Raw genomic sequence first — 17374 nt, 5'->3', positions numbered from 1 at the left:
TGCTAATTTACAACAAGGATGGGCTTTACTCTAGTTTCTGATACTTTGTTCCTCAGTTCTATCTGAAACCTCACCAGAATGGGCTTTACTATTTATATTTCTGTCAGCATTGTGGTCACAACAGCTTAACCAATCTCCAAGGAGTGCTAAACTTTCTGTAGTTGTCTTATCTTCAAACCCCTCATTGGAATCTAGGCTTTTTTTTTTTAAGCTAGTTCCTCAGAATTCTTCCAGCCTCTGCCCATTACCCAGTTCCAAAACTGCTTCCACATTTTCAAATAATCATTATCAGCAGTGACCCCACTTGTCAATACCAATTTTCCATTTTAGTCCGTTTTCTCTTGCTTGAGGCAGAATACCTGAAACTGGGTAATTTATAAGAAGTTATGGAGGCTGAGAAGACCAAGGGTGAGAGGCTGCATCTGGTGAGGGTCCTCTTTCTAGTGGGGGCTACTCTGTTTTTTTTAATAGTAACTTTATATAGGATATGACCTTCATCCTTTTCTGTTCCTTATTTTTGTGTGAAATTCATTTTCCTAAATCTCTATTTGGAAGGAGGCTTGATTCAAGAAAGCTTTTCTTAACAGACTTCCTTTTTCTGTTGTTTTTGTGTTGTGTTCAAAGATATGGAAGCTGGATTTCTGAGATTTCCTGGCTTTCTTCCTTCTGCCCTTCGCTTTGGTTTATATCAGCACTGTCCAATAGTAATAGGTTTATTTGTAATAATTAAAGACTGGAAACAACTCACATGCCCATCAGTAGGGAGGTATTTAAACTGTGGTATATCCACACACTGGAATACTACTTAGAAGTGAAAAGGAACCAACTATACAACAGTAGAAGGCCTTCATTTTAAATTTTGAAATGTGTCTATATTTATTTTTGAACTTCAAAAATTCAATTATAATGTTTATCTTGCAATTTATTAGTTATGATTAAATTGGTATCAACTGTTACTCAAGCTGTCTGCATGAAGTATACAAATAAACACATTACAATGTTATATAGGGGTCTAGATAAAAGTTACACTGAATCACCCATTGATACCAACTACATATACATTTGTTACTTGTGCAACACCTCAACAGTAACTTACATGATGCAACAGATAAGATGAAATATAGTCATGCCAAAACAAAGTTGTACTTAATGGAAAAATAATTTATACTTCGGTTTTCAAATTCAAATTAAATAATGTTAAAAATTAAAAATATTTCTTTTCTATCAGACCCATTTCAAGCCCTCTATATCCACATGTGACTAGTTGATATTGAATTATACAGTATGTTTGTAGACCTCTTTCTTCTGTCTCTTTAATTCCTTTTCTGCATAATTTTTATGTCACTCCTGGCACTTTCTTCTCAGTACAGGTTCATGTCTCAGAAGGGAGCCATGATGAGTCAGTTTTGAGAGTTCAGGGGGCCTAGATTGCTCTAACCCTTTTAGACCTTCTTACTGTGCACCCCTTGCATTTACCTAGTATTAAGGAATGGCAAAGCCCTGCCACTATTCTAAAATTGGCCAACTGTGCATTCCAACAAATAAATACATTGGCTGTTTAGTGGTGTCCCTTTTTCAGAGCCATCAGATTTCACTCTGTTGCTGCCTTCTTTTTCTTATATGATGTAAGACTAATACAATGTAGTTCTTGTGGGTTTTGGTGGTTTGTCCTTACTAGCCTATATTTTATGGTTTTTAGGACGGTCTGCCTAATTTTACCATAAATGTTATATGTGGTTTTTTTGGTTTTACTATCTCGTACTATCTCTATGTGAGGATTCAGAGAAATTGAAAAATTGCCGCTACTGCTTCTGTCTTCTTCTGACAAATAAAATTTTGATAATGCATGCAATTTCCCTTTGTGTTCAATGGAAACTAGACGGAAATGTGGTAGGCATTTAGGTCAAGCAAGAAAGGGAGGTCAAAGAATTAATAATGCTAATTCTTTTGCTTAAATAATTTTTTTTCCTTCTATGTTTTCAGTTTGATAAGAGTTCTACAGAGATGAAAGAATTTGTAATGATGAAGCAACAGCTCCAGGAGAAGGAAGAACTCATTAGCACTTTACAAGCCCAGCTCAGCCAGACACAGGCAGAGCAAGCTGCACAGGTAGGGGTGGAAGGGACCTCACAAAATCGGGATAAAGAGCCATGAAGTCCAGTGGGGTTATTACACACAAGTCAATTCAGTGAGTCACTTTAAAAAATCTTAGTAGATAAAAGTATAGTAGCATGGGTGTTGCACTAGAAATTAGAAGGATATATAGTAGAAGAGATTAGGAGATGTGTGATAGGTAAGTGTGTCATTAGGGAACACCAGAAAACCTCACAATGTGTTATTTACCTTGATTAATTTTCTGTAGCCTAATTGATGACTGTTTCTTAGTTCTGCAGGTCCAGAAACTTAATTTTAATAGCAGACAGAGATTCAGTCTTTTAGGAATGGGCTCATGCTGAGTTCAGAAGAGATCAATAAGTAAACCAAAAGAAATAAAAATAATTAGGTTCATTCTTTCCCTAAAATAATATCTATCTTAATAGGAAGATAAATTATAGTTAGATTACTTAGTGAGCTTGTAATGAGAAAGTGGTGTAGGTCATGTGATTTTATGTTAAATGGCACCAGTATGTGACATTCTTCTTCCCATTTTTTTCGTCTATCAAGACGAGACTATTTGGATTGGCATCCTCAACTTTTTCTATTTTTCTAGGTTTCTTGGTTGGCCACCCATTCCCACATATTTATTTTTGAAATTGGGTCTCACTCTGTTGTCCAAGCTGGAGTACAAGTGGTACAATCATAGATCACTGCAGCCTCAATCTCCTGGGCTCAAGCCATCCTCTCACTCACCTCAGCCTCCCAAGTAGCTGGGGCTACAGGCATGTACCACCACATCTGGCTAAATTTTTTACATTTTTTGAAGAGACAAGTTCTCACTATGTTGCCTAGGCAGGCCTCGCACTCCTGAGTTCAAGTGATCCTCACACCTTGGCCTCCCAAAGTGCTGAGATTACAGGCACTGTAATTTTTGTGTGTGTGGGGGGGGGAGGTGCAGTGGGGGAATGCTTATGAATCATGAAAGATTTTTTTCCCTGAAGTACTTTTGTACATTGCTAAACCTAATCTTATCCATTAGGTGTTTACTTTATTAATAATTTGTAGTATTAATGGTGCCTTCTCTCTGTGGTTGGCCTACTGGTGTATATACCGTTAAAATTGTATATCCTGAAATTCTTGGTTTTACCTATTAGCTTTTATTGTGTCCTTTTTTAATTTTTTATTTATTTTTATTGTGTCCTTTTTATGTATATGCAGTATATACAGTGCAGGATGAAGAAATACAAAATAGGTTTTTACCTATATGTTGCTAAAATATGGAAAGCCAGGATATGTAAACGTATTAAGAGATTCATCATAATTTAAGGCTTTCTGAATAAGTGCCAAAGCAAGCAGCAGTACAAACAAAATATTTCGAGAGGCGAAAGAGGTTACTGTGAGTATGACAGTTAAGGAAAATTACATGAAAAAGTTGGGATTTAGGCAAAACCATGATAGATAGATAATACTCTAGACAAGCTGGGGAAGATAATTTCAGTGATGGGGAATGGTGTGAGCAAAACTGCAGAGAAGAAAAAGAATATAGAACATTTATGGGAAAGGAGTTAGAAATGTTTGGCTAATGAAAGACTCCAGTGCCTACACACTTGAAACACAAGAGTCCAAATTCCTAGTGAGTTCGGAATCCAGATAATAAAAAATTATGAGGATTTTCTTTTCTCCTCCCAAAAAAGAGAGCCAAAGTTGATTCAAGGTGTCACAAACTGAGATAGCAGCAGTAAAGGACCAATGCAAAATGGGCAAGCTAACAGCTAAGCAGCATGCTCCACTGTAGATCTTAAGGAGATGAATAAGCAGATGCACACACGCACAACCTAAAAAGAAGACGAAGCACTGATACTGAGCAACTTACGATCAGTCTATTTATTTCCATTTCATTCTGTTCAGAGCCAGTTAAAAATGAGCATGACCTAGAAGGCTGCAGGTAATGACAGCTGAAAACAGCTGTCTGGGGAGGTGGTGTGGATTTAGAAGCACACCAGGTTCTTTATTAGAAGCAATTCTTTGAAAATAAGACTAGAAAGATAGATTAGTATTTCCAGTTGCAGAGAATCTTGAATAAATGATATGTTAGTTTGAATTTTCACTTATAGGGCATGAGAATTTTATTGAAAGCTTTTCAGCCATGAGCAAGAAGTGTCCATGGTTTAATAGAAATCTAACTTAACTTCACCTTATGTGTTTAATATCTTAATCTTTCTAGAACTTTAAAAAATACACTTCTTGTATATTTAAAACATTTCTAGTAACCATGAGTGTATAATTTTTGATCAAAAATTATGTTAGGCTAACCTCTGAATTTGAAAATAGGCTTTCTCTCACATTTCGTAGTTACTGTCTGGCCTGTCTCTCTTCCAATGTCCTCATCCTTGACAATCAAAATTTCACTTTAAAAAGCTATTATCAAGTCTCAGTGTCTGTCTTGGAAAGTAGTCTGTGAGTTTTATTTGTGCAATATTCGGGGAGTGTAACTTGCATAGTTTCTCTGGTATGTGTCTTCAGTTGAGTTCCATGCAGCAGGTGGTCCGAGAGAAAGATGCCCGCTTTGAAACACAAGTTCGTCTTCATGAAGATGAGCTTCTTCAGTTAGTAACCCAGGCAGATGTGGAAACAGAGATGCAACAGGTGTGTTGCTAAAACTCAGTAGAATGACTGTCATTTTGGTTAATATTTAATCCATCACAGCCACTTTCCTACCCTTACCCACTGCTCTTCACTTGGTGTTAGTGTTTTCCTTATTGGCCTCTTTGGTGTCCTTGTCTTCTGTTGCATAAAAATTATTTATTTTTTGTTATCCTTTTCTTGCCTTTTACCCCTCTAATCAGGTTGTTGGTACTCAAAAGCTGAGTTTAGTTGGTGAATTTATGTGATAGTCAAAAATTGGTTTCTCTTCAGTTTTCTGATTATAGCTACCTTTGTGCATTACACACCTAACCCAAAGCTTCAAATCAATGAAGTCAGTTTTAAATATTCAAAAAATTAGAGATGAAAAAGAATGATTTTGAAGCCACGAAGTCTTTTATTAGATCAGTAATTCTTTTTAAAAATAATTTGAGTAGATTTTGAAAATTGGCTTCATTGTATTTGAGTTCACCATCTACTAACTCAAAGTATTTGATTTCACTTAGTGTGTAGTGCAGTGTGGTACTGAAAGGCACTTCAGTGATACTTTATGTTTGATCTGTTTAATTAGAGTGAAAAGTAATTAGAGTTAATTAGAGCAAAAACTTCTAAGTTCTAAGCACTCTTTCAGAATGCACCACTAAATAAAGTGTTAGAATACAACATATTATTAAGTAGAATACTAATTGTATATGCTTATCGTTGATTTATTTATTCAACAAGTGTTTTTCAAGTGCCTGCTCAGTGCATGAAACTAGGAGGAGAGAAATGGTTCTTGCCTGCAGAGAATGTTCTCTTGGGTGGGTGAGATGTACATGTTACCTATGCTATCTAGGTACAGGTTATTAACTGTTATGATTTTGAAGGCAGATATGTGTCATTGTTTTTTTCTAATTTTTAAAGAGGCTCCCTAATTCAGGGACTTGCTTGTATCTGGGTCTGGTTGTTGATGGTGCTCTGGAGAAGACATTTTGGAGAGTCTTTGTTGCTACTGGATGGGGAGCATGGCATGCTGGTCTGCCACTCTTTAAACTGTCATTTTCAACACCCCAAAATTTTAGTACACAAATCTACATGACATTTTGAAAGAGAAGCAAATACAAGCACTCATTTGTTAGCACATTATGTCTAAAATGTTGTCTTCTCAGAAATTGAGGGTGCTGCAAAGGAAGCTTGAGGAACACGAAGAATCCTTGGTGGGCCGTGCTCAGGTCGTTGACTTGCTGCAACAGGAGCTGACTGCTGCTGAGCAGAGAAACCAGGTACTGCCTTCTAATCTTTACTTCCTGCCTTGGGGGGTATTCATTTCCACTTTAGTTTGCCAGGCAGTAGATAAAAAAGCCTATTTAAAGTCTTCAGAGAATTGATGCCATTTATTCATTCTTTCAATGAATACCTTGTACTTAAGTGGTGGGGATGCAGTACAATTAGGAGCAAAAATAAATACAGTTCTTTCCCTCATGGAGCATACATTGCCCTTCTTTATTGTTGCTCTTTCCCTTTGCCATTTTAGGTCTAGGGTCCTAGTTTCTCTGGAATGTCATACAGATTGAGTATGCCTAATCTGAAAATCCAGAATGCTCCAAAATCTGAAACTTTCTGAGCACCAACATGACACCATAAGTGGAAAATGCCACAACTGACCTTGTAGAACAGGGTAACAGGTCAAAAGCAAATATGCACAAAATCATTTAAAATACTGTATAAAATTGTCTTTAGATTATGTGTATACAATGTATATGAAACAAATGAATTTCATGTTTAGACTTGGGTCGCATCCCCAAGATAGCCAAGATATTCCAAAAATCTGAAAAAAATGGAAAACTGAAATACTTCTGGTCCCAAGCATTTAGAATAAAGGATACTTGGCCTATATTATCCTTTAGTGAGTTTCTTTTTCATCAGTTACTCTTCTCTGTCTTGAATGATTTTTGTGCTTTATGTACAGTCCCATCTTTTCTTGTTTTTGTCAATTGACCTTCTGTTGGATTGAAATGATCTCATTCTGCAATATTCCCTTGAAGTAATCAGTAATGCTGATCTGACTATAATCCATCCTGCCATTTTCTTTCTCATATTGTCCTGATCTTCATTCTCATTGAACTCCATTGAATTCCACTTTGCTCCTCCAGTATGTTAATTCTTCCTTACCCTTGCTCCTTTCCGTGTCCTGTATGGACCCGTGCTTGACAGTTTGAACTACCTTTTTTCTAGCCCTTGGATTCCTTGTGTCCCTATCCTGTCACATTCAAGTGGTCTCATCATAATGCAGAATTGGTGCTACAGTCCACATTCTCTGTTTGTTTTTCTGGGTGCCTGTGTGCTGCTGGAGAAAGTCAGCCAGTTCCTCTCCTCTTAATTTTCAACTCTCCTTCTTGAGAAGGGCTTTCTCTCTAGCATAGAAACATATTTCCATTTTTTTCTGTCCTACAAGAAGCAGCACTTTACAATGCTTGTTGAAATGAAATAATATATTTATGGTTCATGAGACTTTGTCTTTTTTCTTAGATTCTCTCTCAGCAGTTACAGCAGATAGAAGCTGAGCATAATACTTTAAGGAACACTGTGGAAACAGAAAGAGAGGAGTCCAAGATTCTACTGGAAAAGATGGAACTTGAAGTGGCAGAGAGAAAATTATCCTTCCATAATCTGCAAGAAGAAATGCGTCATCTTTTAGAACAGTTAGAGCAAGCAGGCCAAGCCCAGGCTGAACTAGAGTCTCGGTATAGTGCTTTGGAGCAGAAGCACAAAGCAGAAATGGAAGAGAAGACCTCTCATATTTTGAGTCTTCAAAAGACTGGACAAGAGCTGCAGTCCGCCTGTGATGCTCTAAAGGATCAAAATTCAAAGCTTCTCCAAGATAAGGATGAACAGGCAGTTCAGTCAGCCCAGACCATTGAGCAGCTGGAAGGTCAGTAGCTGATTGCTTTTGAAGTCCGTGTCTCTACCACCTGAGTGGCTTGTATTTCATATTTTCAGGGATCTGTTAATGAAATCTTTGCTCAAACCGATTGAACCAATAGAAGGACTGAGAAAAACAGCTCTTCTGAACTTCTTGATGCATTTTTCCTGCCTCTGACTGGCTATAATCTGTCTTAATATTATAATTATCATTATAATACTAAAAATGTGATAGTGATGTTCCAGATATTAAATAAAATGCTATGTTAAATATGACTCTGATCTGAAGGATTCAGTGACTGAAACAAGTGGGATTTGAATTAGTTTTTGGAAAACTTAGGCCAGATCTAGGTACATAGGTTAGGAGACTAAATTGCATGGAGTCATCCATAAATCTAAAGATGAATGGGTCTCAATGCTTTCCTTATAGGTGAAAATCTCTTTTCACCTGATTTCTTATAGGTGAAAATTTATCCTTTAAGAAGGTATAAAGGAAACTTTTAAAAAATGTGTTATTATAAAAGTAATATATGCCTCTAAAGAGTTGAACATTTTAGAACTTTATAAATTAAAAAGTGAAACTTCCTCAACACTAATACTCCATCTCACCAATCCTCTTCCCCAAATTATAATCTTTACTAATAGATTGGCATAGACATAGACATAAACAAAAGATTTTAGAAAGAGTTAAGTTGAAAATTTGTATTGAGGCCGGGCGCGGTGGCTCAAGCCTGTAATCCCAGCACTTTGGGAGGCCGAGGCGGGTGGATCACGAGGTCAGGAGATCGAGACCATCCTCGCTAACATGGTGAAACCCCGTCTCTACTAAAAATACAAAAAACTAGCCGGGAGTGGTGGCGGGCGCCTGTAGTCCCAGCTACTCGGAGGCTGAGGCGGGAGAATGGCGTGAACCCCGGAGGCGGAGCTTGCAGTGAGCCGAGATCGTGCCACTGCACTCCAGCCTGGGTGACACAGCAAGACTCCGTCTCAAAAAAAAAAAAAAAAGAAAAAGAAAATTTGTATTGAATAACAACGTTAGCCAGACAGTTTTTTGTTTGTTTGTTTTGAGACAGAGTTTTGCTCTTGTTGCCCAGGATGCAGTGCAATGGCATGATCTCGGCTCACTGCAACCTCCGCCTCCCGGGTTCAAGTGATTCTCCTGCCTCAGCCTCCCGAGTAGCTGGGATTGCAGGCATGCACCACCATGCATTGTATTTTGTATTTTTACTAGAGACAGGGCCTCTCGGTATTGGTCAGGCTGGTCTCGAACTCCTGACCTCAGATCATCTGCCCACCTCGGTTTCCCACAGTGCTGGGATTACAGGCGTGAGCCACCGCGCCCTAGCCAGACAGTTTTGAAGGGCATCACACAGGACCAGGGTGTTACATGAGCAAGCTGTTCTCTAAAGTATGTTAATGTTTAAAACCATGTGGTGGAGTCTTGGTGGAATCCATAACACCTGTTGAGAGTGAAGAAAACAAAAACCCTAAAGCCATTTTCAAGGGGGAAATGGAAAATGAACTTTAAAAAATGCCTAGGGCCGGGCACAGTAGCTCACGCCTGAATTCCAGCACTTTGGGGAGGCCAAGGTGGGGGGATTACCTGAGGTCAGGAGTTCGAGACCATCCTGGCCAACATGGTGAAACCCCATCTCTACTAAAAATACAAAAATAATTAGCCGGGCATGGTGACACACGCCTGTAATCCCAGCTACTTGGAAGGCTGAGGCAAGAGAATCACTTGAACCCGTGAGTCAGAGGTTACAGTGAGCCGAGATTGCATCGCTGCACTCCAGCCTGGGCAAAGGGAGACTCCGTCTCAAAAAAAAAAAAAAAGCTTAGGCCTGTTTTATTTTACTTTTGAAGGAAGTGACTTACTGAGGTGTCCTTTGGTCCTTGAGAACATTTAAACAGTTAATAATGTTGTCATTGGCATCCTAATTTTAACTAAGGTAACTAAACTAGTAAACAGCATACAGTGTATCCTTAGAAGATAATAATAACTACATTTCAGACTTGAAGCAAATATTACATTTATTTGTTTTCTTTTCCTTAGATCAACTCCAGCAAAAATCCAAAGAAATTAGCCAATTTCTAAATAGACTGCCCTTGCAACAACATGAAACAGCATCTCAGACTTGTTTCCCAGATGTTTATAATGAGGGCACACAGGTAATTAAATGTGAACTTCTTATGAATATTAACTGTTTGTCTTTGCTGTATCTGTACTTCAGTGCTCTAATGAGGATTTATTCCAGAGAGCTATATAAACCTTATGTTTTTTCTGCCTGAAAAAAATACTTTTTTGAGGACAATTCTATTTGAAAGGAATCATGAAAGGCATTAATGCAGTGTTTCAACAATAAAGAATAAGAAACTAATAGATAACAAATACCATGGTCTCAGAAGCCTTTCTGATTCTAAGGTCTTAACAATTTGTATTGGAGATGAATCATTACTTTTGCTTTTATAGTTAATTTTCCCAGTTCAGAAGTCTTTTTTTTTTTTGATAAACTAAGATTTGATCAGGTTTAGTGAACACAAGTCAGTCTAATCAAACTTAAAAGTCTACTATGGAAATCATGTTGTTCCCATTAATTAATTAACAGTAAAAAAAAATAATGGCCAAGTAGCTTCTGATTGGCCAGTATATTCTCTCTTCCTTCTACAAAAATCTCTGTAGAGAGCTAGATTATAACCATCGAAGGCTGATGCAGGCTGATTGAGCCTGAATATCAAAATGAAGGTGGTTAGTTTGATGTTCTTAATTGACTAATGTCAAGTTGAGAAAACTAGATTCAGTCATCTCCACTGTAAGATTATACCCTTCCAAACTCACAGACGTATTGGTCAGCACAGTCCTGTCGTTCCCGGGCTGTACGGTCCACTGATAAAAATTTTTGCCTCTTGGTTTCTAGCATCTAGGGTTTCCAGTCTCTTCTGTTCTCCCATTCTTGACTTTTTCCTCCAATGTTTTGTGAAGATATTTTCCAACCATTCAAATAAGTTGAAAGAGTTTTGTAGTGAACGTCTGTATACCCCTCTGAATTCTATCATGAACATTCTACCATGTTTGCTTTATCAAATATCTATTTATTCATCCCTCTGCCCATCCATCAATTCATCTTAAATTTGTAATACATTTCACTGTGAGTTGTGGACATCAGTACATTTCCCTCTAAGTATGTCAGCATTCATATCATTGACTATATTTCAATATTTATTTGTAATTATTCTTTTTCTTTTGAGGTAAGATTTATAAACCTTTAAATGCACAGATCTTAAGTATGCAATTCCTTGAGTTTTGTCAAATGCATACACCTGTGTTGCCCAAACCCCTATTCAAGGTATATCACGTTACCATCACCTCCCTGTACCCGTTTATAGTCATCCTCACCCTTCCCCTCCAAAGACAACTACTGATTTTTCACCATAGATTAATTTTGCCTGTTTTACAACATCATGTACATTTAACCATACGATAGGTCCTCTTACGTGTAAAGCTTTTACTCAGCATATTTGGAGATTCAACCATATTGTGCATGTATTATAATTTATTCTTTAATATTGCTGAGAAACATTTTATGAATATGCTGAATTTTCCTTTTACATGATTGTACTGCATTTTCCTATTGATGGACACCTGGGCTTTTTCATGCTTTGGCTATTATGAATTAAACTGCTATGAACATTCTCATACAAGTAGTTATGTGGACATATGTTTTCATTTATCTTCAGTAAATACTAGTTGAGGAATTGCTTTGCTGGGCCATAGTGTACCTACGTATTTAGCTTTATTAGGAATTGCCAGATCTTTTCCCAAAGTGGTTGTACTATTTTTTTTTTTTTTTCCAAGATGGAGTCTTGCTCTGTCTCCCAGGCTGGAGTGCAGTGGTGCCATCTTGGCTCACTGCAACCTCCGCCTCCCGGGTTCAAGCAATTATTCTGCCTCAGCCTCCCAAGTAGCTGGGATTACAGGCGCCCGCCACGACGCCCAGCTGATTTTTGTATTTTCAGTAGAGATGGGGTTTCACCATGTTGGCCAGGCTGGTCTCAAGCTCCTGACCTCGTGATCTGCCCGCCTTTGCCTCCCAAAGTGCTGGGATTACAAGCATGAGCCAGCACACCTGGCTGTGGTTGTACTATTTTACACTCCCACCTAAAATTTATGAGAGTTCCATTTGTTCCACATCTTCTCCAAGATTTGGTGGTGTCAGTTTTAAAACATTTCGGTCATTCTAATGGGTATATAGTGGTATTTCATTGTAGTTTAAATTTGCATTTCCCTGATGACAAATTATGTTGAACCTTTTTTCTTGAGATTCTTAGCCATATGTATACCTTCTATTGGTGAAGTGTCTGTTCACATCATTTCCCCATTCTTAAAATTGAGTTCTTTGTCTTTTTATTATCAAGTAGGAATTCTTTATATATTCTGAATGTCAATCTATTATCATATATTTGGTGAATATTTTCTCCCATGCTGTGGCTTTTGCCTATTCATTTTCATCATGACATCTTTTCATTGGCACATACTTCTAAATTTTGATGAACTTAAATTATTTATCATTTTTTATTTTTTTTTCCTGTGTCCTGTGAAACCTTTGCTTAGCTCCAGTTCATGAAGATATTCTCTTATGCTTTCTTCCACAAGCTTTATGGTTTTAGTTTTCATGTGAAGTCTCTGAATCTCAAATGAATTTTTGTATGTGTTGTAAGGTAAAGGTCCAGTTGTTTTGTTTTTTCCCATATGGATATTTCATTGTTTCAGCACCATTTCTTAAGGAGACTTTACTTTCCTCATTGGATTCTTTTGCTGCCTTCATTGAAAATCAAAGACTAATACATCTACTTCTGAATTTTGTGTTCTGTCATATTGATCTATTTGTCAGTCCCTATGCCAGTATCACAGTCTTCATTATTGTAGTTTGTTGTTAGTCTTGAAGTCAAATATTAATAGTATAAGTCCTCCAACTTTGTTCTTCTTTTCAAGATTGCTTTGATTATTCCAGGTCCTTTCCACATAAGTTATACAATCAGCTTCTCAAATTCTTTTTTTAAAAAAAGACAGATGAGATTTTGAATGGGTATTGTGTGGAATCTATTGATCAATTTAAGGAGAATTGACATCTTTACTAAACTTTTAAATCTACGAATATAGTGTGTACTTACATTTATTCAGATCTTTAATTTCTTTCAGCAGTGTTTTTTAGTTTTCATTGGAGAAACTGTGCACATTATAACATTTATTCTGAAGTAGTTAATATTTTTGATATTATTATAGATGGAATTATTTTTATTTCATTTTCCAATGTATGCTAATATGTAAGTATACAACTGAATTTTATTAAGCTTATATTCTGTGACCTTGATAAACAAATTAATTTTATTGGTTTTAGTCTCTTTTTGTAGATTCTCTAGGATTTTCTATGTAAGCAATCATGTCATCTGAAAATAAAGACAAATTTCATTTCTTTCTAATTTTTATTCCTCCAGTACACTGTTTAATAGAAGTGGTGAGACTTGACCTTCTTGGATTGTTTCTAATCTAAGCAGAAAGTGTTCCATAATTTGCCATTGGCTGTGATACAGTTTTAGGTTTTTAAGGAATTTCCTCTATCAGATCATCCTCAATCTTGTAGAGGAAATTTTCTTAGTTTTTTTGCTATTTCTTAATTTTTTCTTAATTTTTTTAAAATAAACTTTCTTTTTTTTTTTTTTTTTATATTTCTAGGCTATGTGGTTCTTCTATGAGTAATAACAAATGTCAAGTTGTAGCAAACCTCCTAAAAATTTTTCTATTTATTTATTTTTTTTTTTGAGATGGAGTTTCACTGTTGCCCAGGCTGGAGTGCAGTGGTGTGATCTCAGCTCACTGCGACCTCCATCTCCCAGGTTCAAGCAATTCTCCTGCCTCAGCCTCTCAAGTAGTTGGGACTACAGGTGCCCACCACCACACCCGGCTAATTTTTGTTATTTTTAGTAGAGACGGGGTTTTGCTGTGTTGGCCAGGCTGGTCTGAAACTCCTAACCATACCTCTTAACCATTGGTGATCTACCCGCCTTGGCCTCCCATTACAGGCGTGAGCCACTGCGCCTGACCAGTTTTGTTTTTGTTTTTGTTTTTTTAAAATTTTATTTCTTTCTTTCTTTTGAGACAGAGTCACTCCATCGCCCAGGCTGGAGTGTAGTGGTGCGATGACAGCTCACTGCAGCGTCAACCTCCTGGGCTTAAGTGATCCTCCCACCTCAGCCCCCTAAGTAGCTGGGACTACAGGCACATGCCACCATGCCCAGCTATTTGTGTGTGTGTGTTTGTTTATTTATTGGTGGAAATGGAATTTTGTCATGTTGCCGAGGCTGGTCTAGAACTTCTGGACTCAAGCAGTCCTCCTCCCTTGGCCTCCCAAAATGCTAGAATTATAGGCATAAGCCACCACACCCAACCCCAATATATTTGTTGAAAAAAATCTGCATATAAGTGAACTCATGTAGTTCAAACACATGTTCAAGAGTCAACTGTATTATCCTTTTTCTATATTACTGAATTTGATTTGCTAATATTTTGTGAAGGATTTTTGTATTTATATTTATGGAGGATATTAGTCTATGGTTTTCTTGTTTTATAATATATCAGGTTTTGGTATTAAGGGTATGGCAGCCTCATAATATGTTCCCTTTTCTATTTTCTGTGAGTGTTTCCTTTCTTTCTATTTTATGAGAGTTTGTATGTGATTGGTATTATTTCAGTTTTTGAAAATAATTTTTTAAATACTTTTTTAAAAAAGAATTTACCGCTAGGTGCAGTGGCTTGCGCCTGTAATCCCAGCACTTTGGGAGGCCAAGGTGGGCGGATCACCTGAGGTCAGGAGTTCAAGACCAGCCTGGCCAACATGGTGAAACCCCATCTCTACTAAAAATACAAAAAAAATTAGCTGGGCATGGTGGCAGATGCCTGTAATCCCATCTCCTCGGGAAGCTGAGGCAGGAGAATCACTTGAGCCCGGGAGGCGGAGGTTGTAGTGAGCCGAGATCGCGCCATTGCATTCCAACCTGGGTGACAAGAGCAAAACTCCGTCTCAAAAAAAAAAAAAAAGGAATTTACCAATGAAACCATCTGAGTCTGGAGTTTTCGGAAGGTTTCTGATAATGAATTGAATTTCCTTTACAGATATAAGGCTAATAATAAGTTGTTGTTTTTTTTTTCACTCTGTGCCAGTTTTGGTTTGTTTGGGCTTTTTTTTTTTTTTTTTTTCCCCTGGGGTTTTGTCCATTTCATTGAAGATGTTCTGTTTTTGTCATAATGTTGGTTACAGTATTTACTTTTTATCCTTTTAATGCCTGTAAGCTCTGATCCCTGCTGTTGTTAATTTGTGCTTCATTTTCTTTATCAGTCTACCTAGAATTTATTCAACATTTTTCCCCAATCTTTTCAAAGAGCCACTTTTGGCCTTGTTAATTTTCTCTATTGCTGATTATTTTCATTTTCATTGATTTCCACTCTTTAGTGTTTCTTTCTACTTGGATTTACTTTGCTCTTCTTTTTATAGCTTCTTAAGGCGAAACTTTTTATCAAAGATTTCAGGTCTTCTTTTCTCATATGAACATTTAAAGTTAACACAGTTCCCTCTAAGCACAGCTTGTTATGTTGTGGTTTTTTAATCATTTCAGTTTTTGAAGATTTTTCTGAGTTTCTCTGTGGTTTTTTCATTGACCATGGATTGTTTAGAAGTGTGTTCTAAATAAACATGTTGTTGTAGAATATCCAGCTATTTGGTTTTATTTCTATATATTTTACTGATTTCTAATATAATTTCATTATGATCAGAGAATATGTTTTATATGACTTCAATCCTTTGAAATTTATTGAGACCTATTTTATGATGCAGCATATGGTGTCTTGGTGAACATACTTTGTATACTTGTAAATAGTGTGCATTCTGTAGTAATTGGATTTAATGTTCTACAAATAGCACTTAGATCATAGTATTGTCCAGGTTATATTTGTCTTTGATTTTTGTCTGGTTATTGAAACATTTGCTGAGAGGGGGTTGAAATCTCCAACTACGACTGTGGAATTGTCTGTTTCTCCTTTTAATGTAGTCATTTTTTGCCTCTTGGTAATTGGAATCTCTGTTATTAGTACATACACATTTATCTTTCAGATAAAATGTTCCTTTTTTCACTTACAAAATGTTACTCTATCTCTAGTAATACTTCTTTATTTGCATTTCTCTGTATCTGGCATTAATAAAAGTATTCAGTGTTATGTTTATTGCTTGAATGGTATATTCTTTTCTGTCCTTTTACTTTTAACTTATGTCTTTCTTAAAAGTGAATGTCTTGAAGGCAACATATAGTTGGGTTATACTTTTTAATTTCTTCTCTTCTTTGTAATTGGAGTGCTTAGTCCTTTTAATGTAATTATTGATGTCATTGGATTTAGGTCTACCATTTTGCTTTCTGTTTTTTTCCCTCTGTTTTCCCTTCTTTTTTCCTGCCTTCTATTTGATAATTAGAAGTTTCTTGAATTTAATTTTCATTTATTGATTGACAACTTTTTCTTTTAAACAGCTCTATTAAAGTTATACTTAACATACAGTAATGTGTACACGTTTAAAGTATACAGTTTAAAGAGGGTTTTGTTTGTTTCTTCATTTGTTTTTTGAAACGGGGTCTTGTACTCTCACCCAGGCTGGAGTGCAGTCACGTGATCAGAGCTCACTACAGCCTTAACTTCCTGGGCTCAAGCAATCCTCTCACCTCAGCCTTCTGAATAGCTGGGACTATAGGCATGTGCCACCATGTCTGGCCAATTTTTTTTTTTTTTTTTTTTTTTGTAGAGACAAGGTCTCACTGTGTTGCCCAGGCTGGCCTCAAACTAACTCCTGGGCTCAAGTGATCCTCCTGCTTTTGTCTCCCAAAGTGTTGGGATTACAGGTGTTTAAGCCACAGCACCCAGCACAATTTGATAACATGTAAAACCATTACTACTATCAAGAAAATGAACATATTCATCATCTCTAGAAGTTTTCTCATGTCCTCTTTTAATCTTTTCCCTCACATCTTTCCCTACTAGACAAACACTGATCTGCTTTCTGTCATTACAGATTTTTTAAAAATTTTATATAAGTTGTATATACACTTTTTTGTTGGCTTATTGTACTCAGCATACTTGAGATTCATCCTAATGTCTGTTTAGTAATAATTCATTCCACTGTATTGTTGAGTATGTTGTAAACAGCACAATTTGTGTACCATTGACTCATTGATGGATAATTTGGGTTGTGGACAGTTTTTGGCTAATACATATAAAGCATTTACGTTTATGTTTTAAGGAGATTAAAATAAGAAAATAAATCTTAACTACCATTGCAGTTACCATTTCTGGTACTTTTCATTCTTTGGTGGTAGATCAGAGATTGCCAATCCTTTTATGTATAGTAAATATTTTAGGCTTTGTGGGTCAGATAGTCTTTGTTGCACGTACTCAACTCTGCCATTGTACAGCAAGAATAGACATAGAGCAAAGGGAAACAAATGGTTGTGGTTATGTTCCAATAAAACTTTATTTATGCGGACCTCCAAAGTTTGCCAAACCCTGGCTTCATATTTCCATCTGGTGTCATTTTTCTTCTCTCTGACGGACTTTTTTTTTTTTTTTTAATGGAGACAGATTCTCACTTTGTCGCCCAGGCCGGAGTGCAGTGGCATGATCATGGCTTACTGCAGC

The 17374-nt window shown here is 36.7% G+C and overlaps 1 protein-coding gene across 6 annotated transcripts in view; it reads left to right on the top strand.

Annotated features, from left to right (window-relative positions):
- The window catches only part of GOLGB1 (golgin B1), a 98365-nt gene that overhangs the window by 31919 nt on the left and 49072 nt on the right, over positions 1 to 17374 (top strand). For 3 of the 6 annotated variants that reach the window (XM_025375076.1, XM_025375081.1, XM_025375077.1), the window contains exons 6-10: positions 1993 to 2109; positions 4621 to 4743; positions 5889 to 6002; positions 7249 to 7651; positions 9698 to 9813. In XM_025375076.1, coding sequence (XP_025230861.1) covers positions 1993 to 2109; positions 4621 to 4743; positions 5889 to 6002; positions 7249 to 7651; positions 9698 to 9813 — 873 coding nt within the window. Of the gene's footprint in view, positions 1 to 1983; positions 2110 to 4620; positions 4744 to 5888; positions 6003 to 7248; positions 7652 to 9697; positions 9814 to 17374 lie in introns of all 6 variants that reach the window. The other 3 variants (XM_025375079.1, XM_025375080.1, XM_025375082.1) reach the window with 3 other exon arrangements.

Source organism: Theropithecus gelada, chromosome 2, assembly GCF_003255815.1.
Source record: "Theropithecus gelada isolate Dixy chromosome 2, Tgel_1.0, whole genome shotgun sequence".
Taxonomy (NCBI): domain Eukaryota; kingdom Metazoa; phylum Chordata; class Mammalia; order Primates; family Cercopithecidae; genus Theropithecus; species Theropithecus gelada.
The sequence above is the reverse complement of the archived record's forward strand: the minus strand, read 5'-3'. Positions and strand labels throughout refer to the sequence as shown.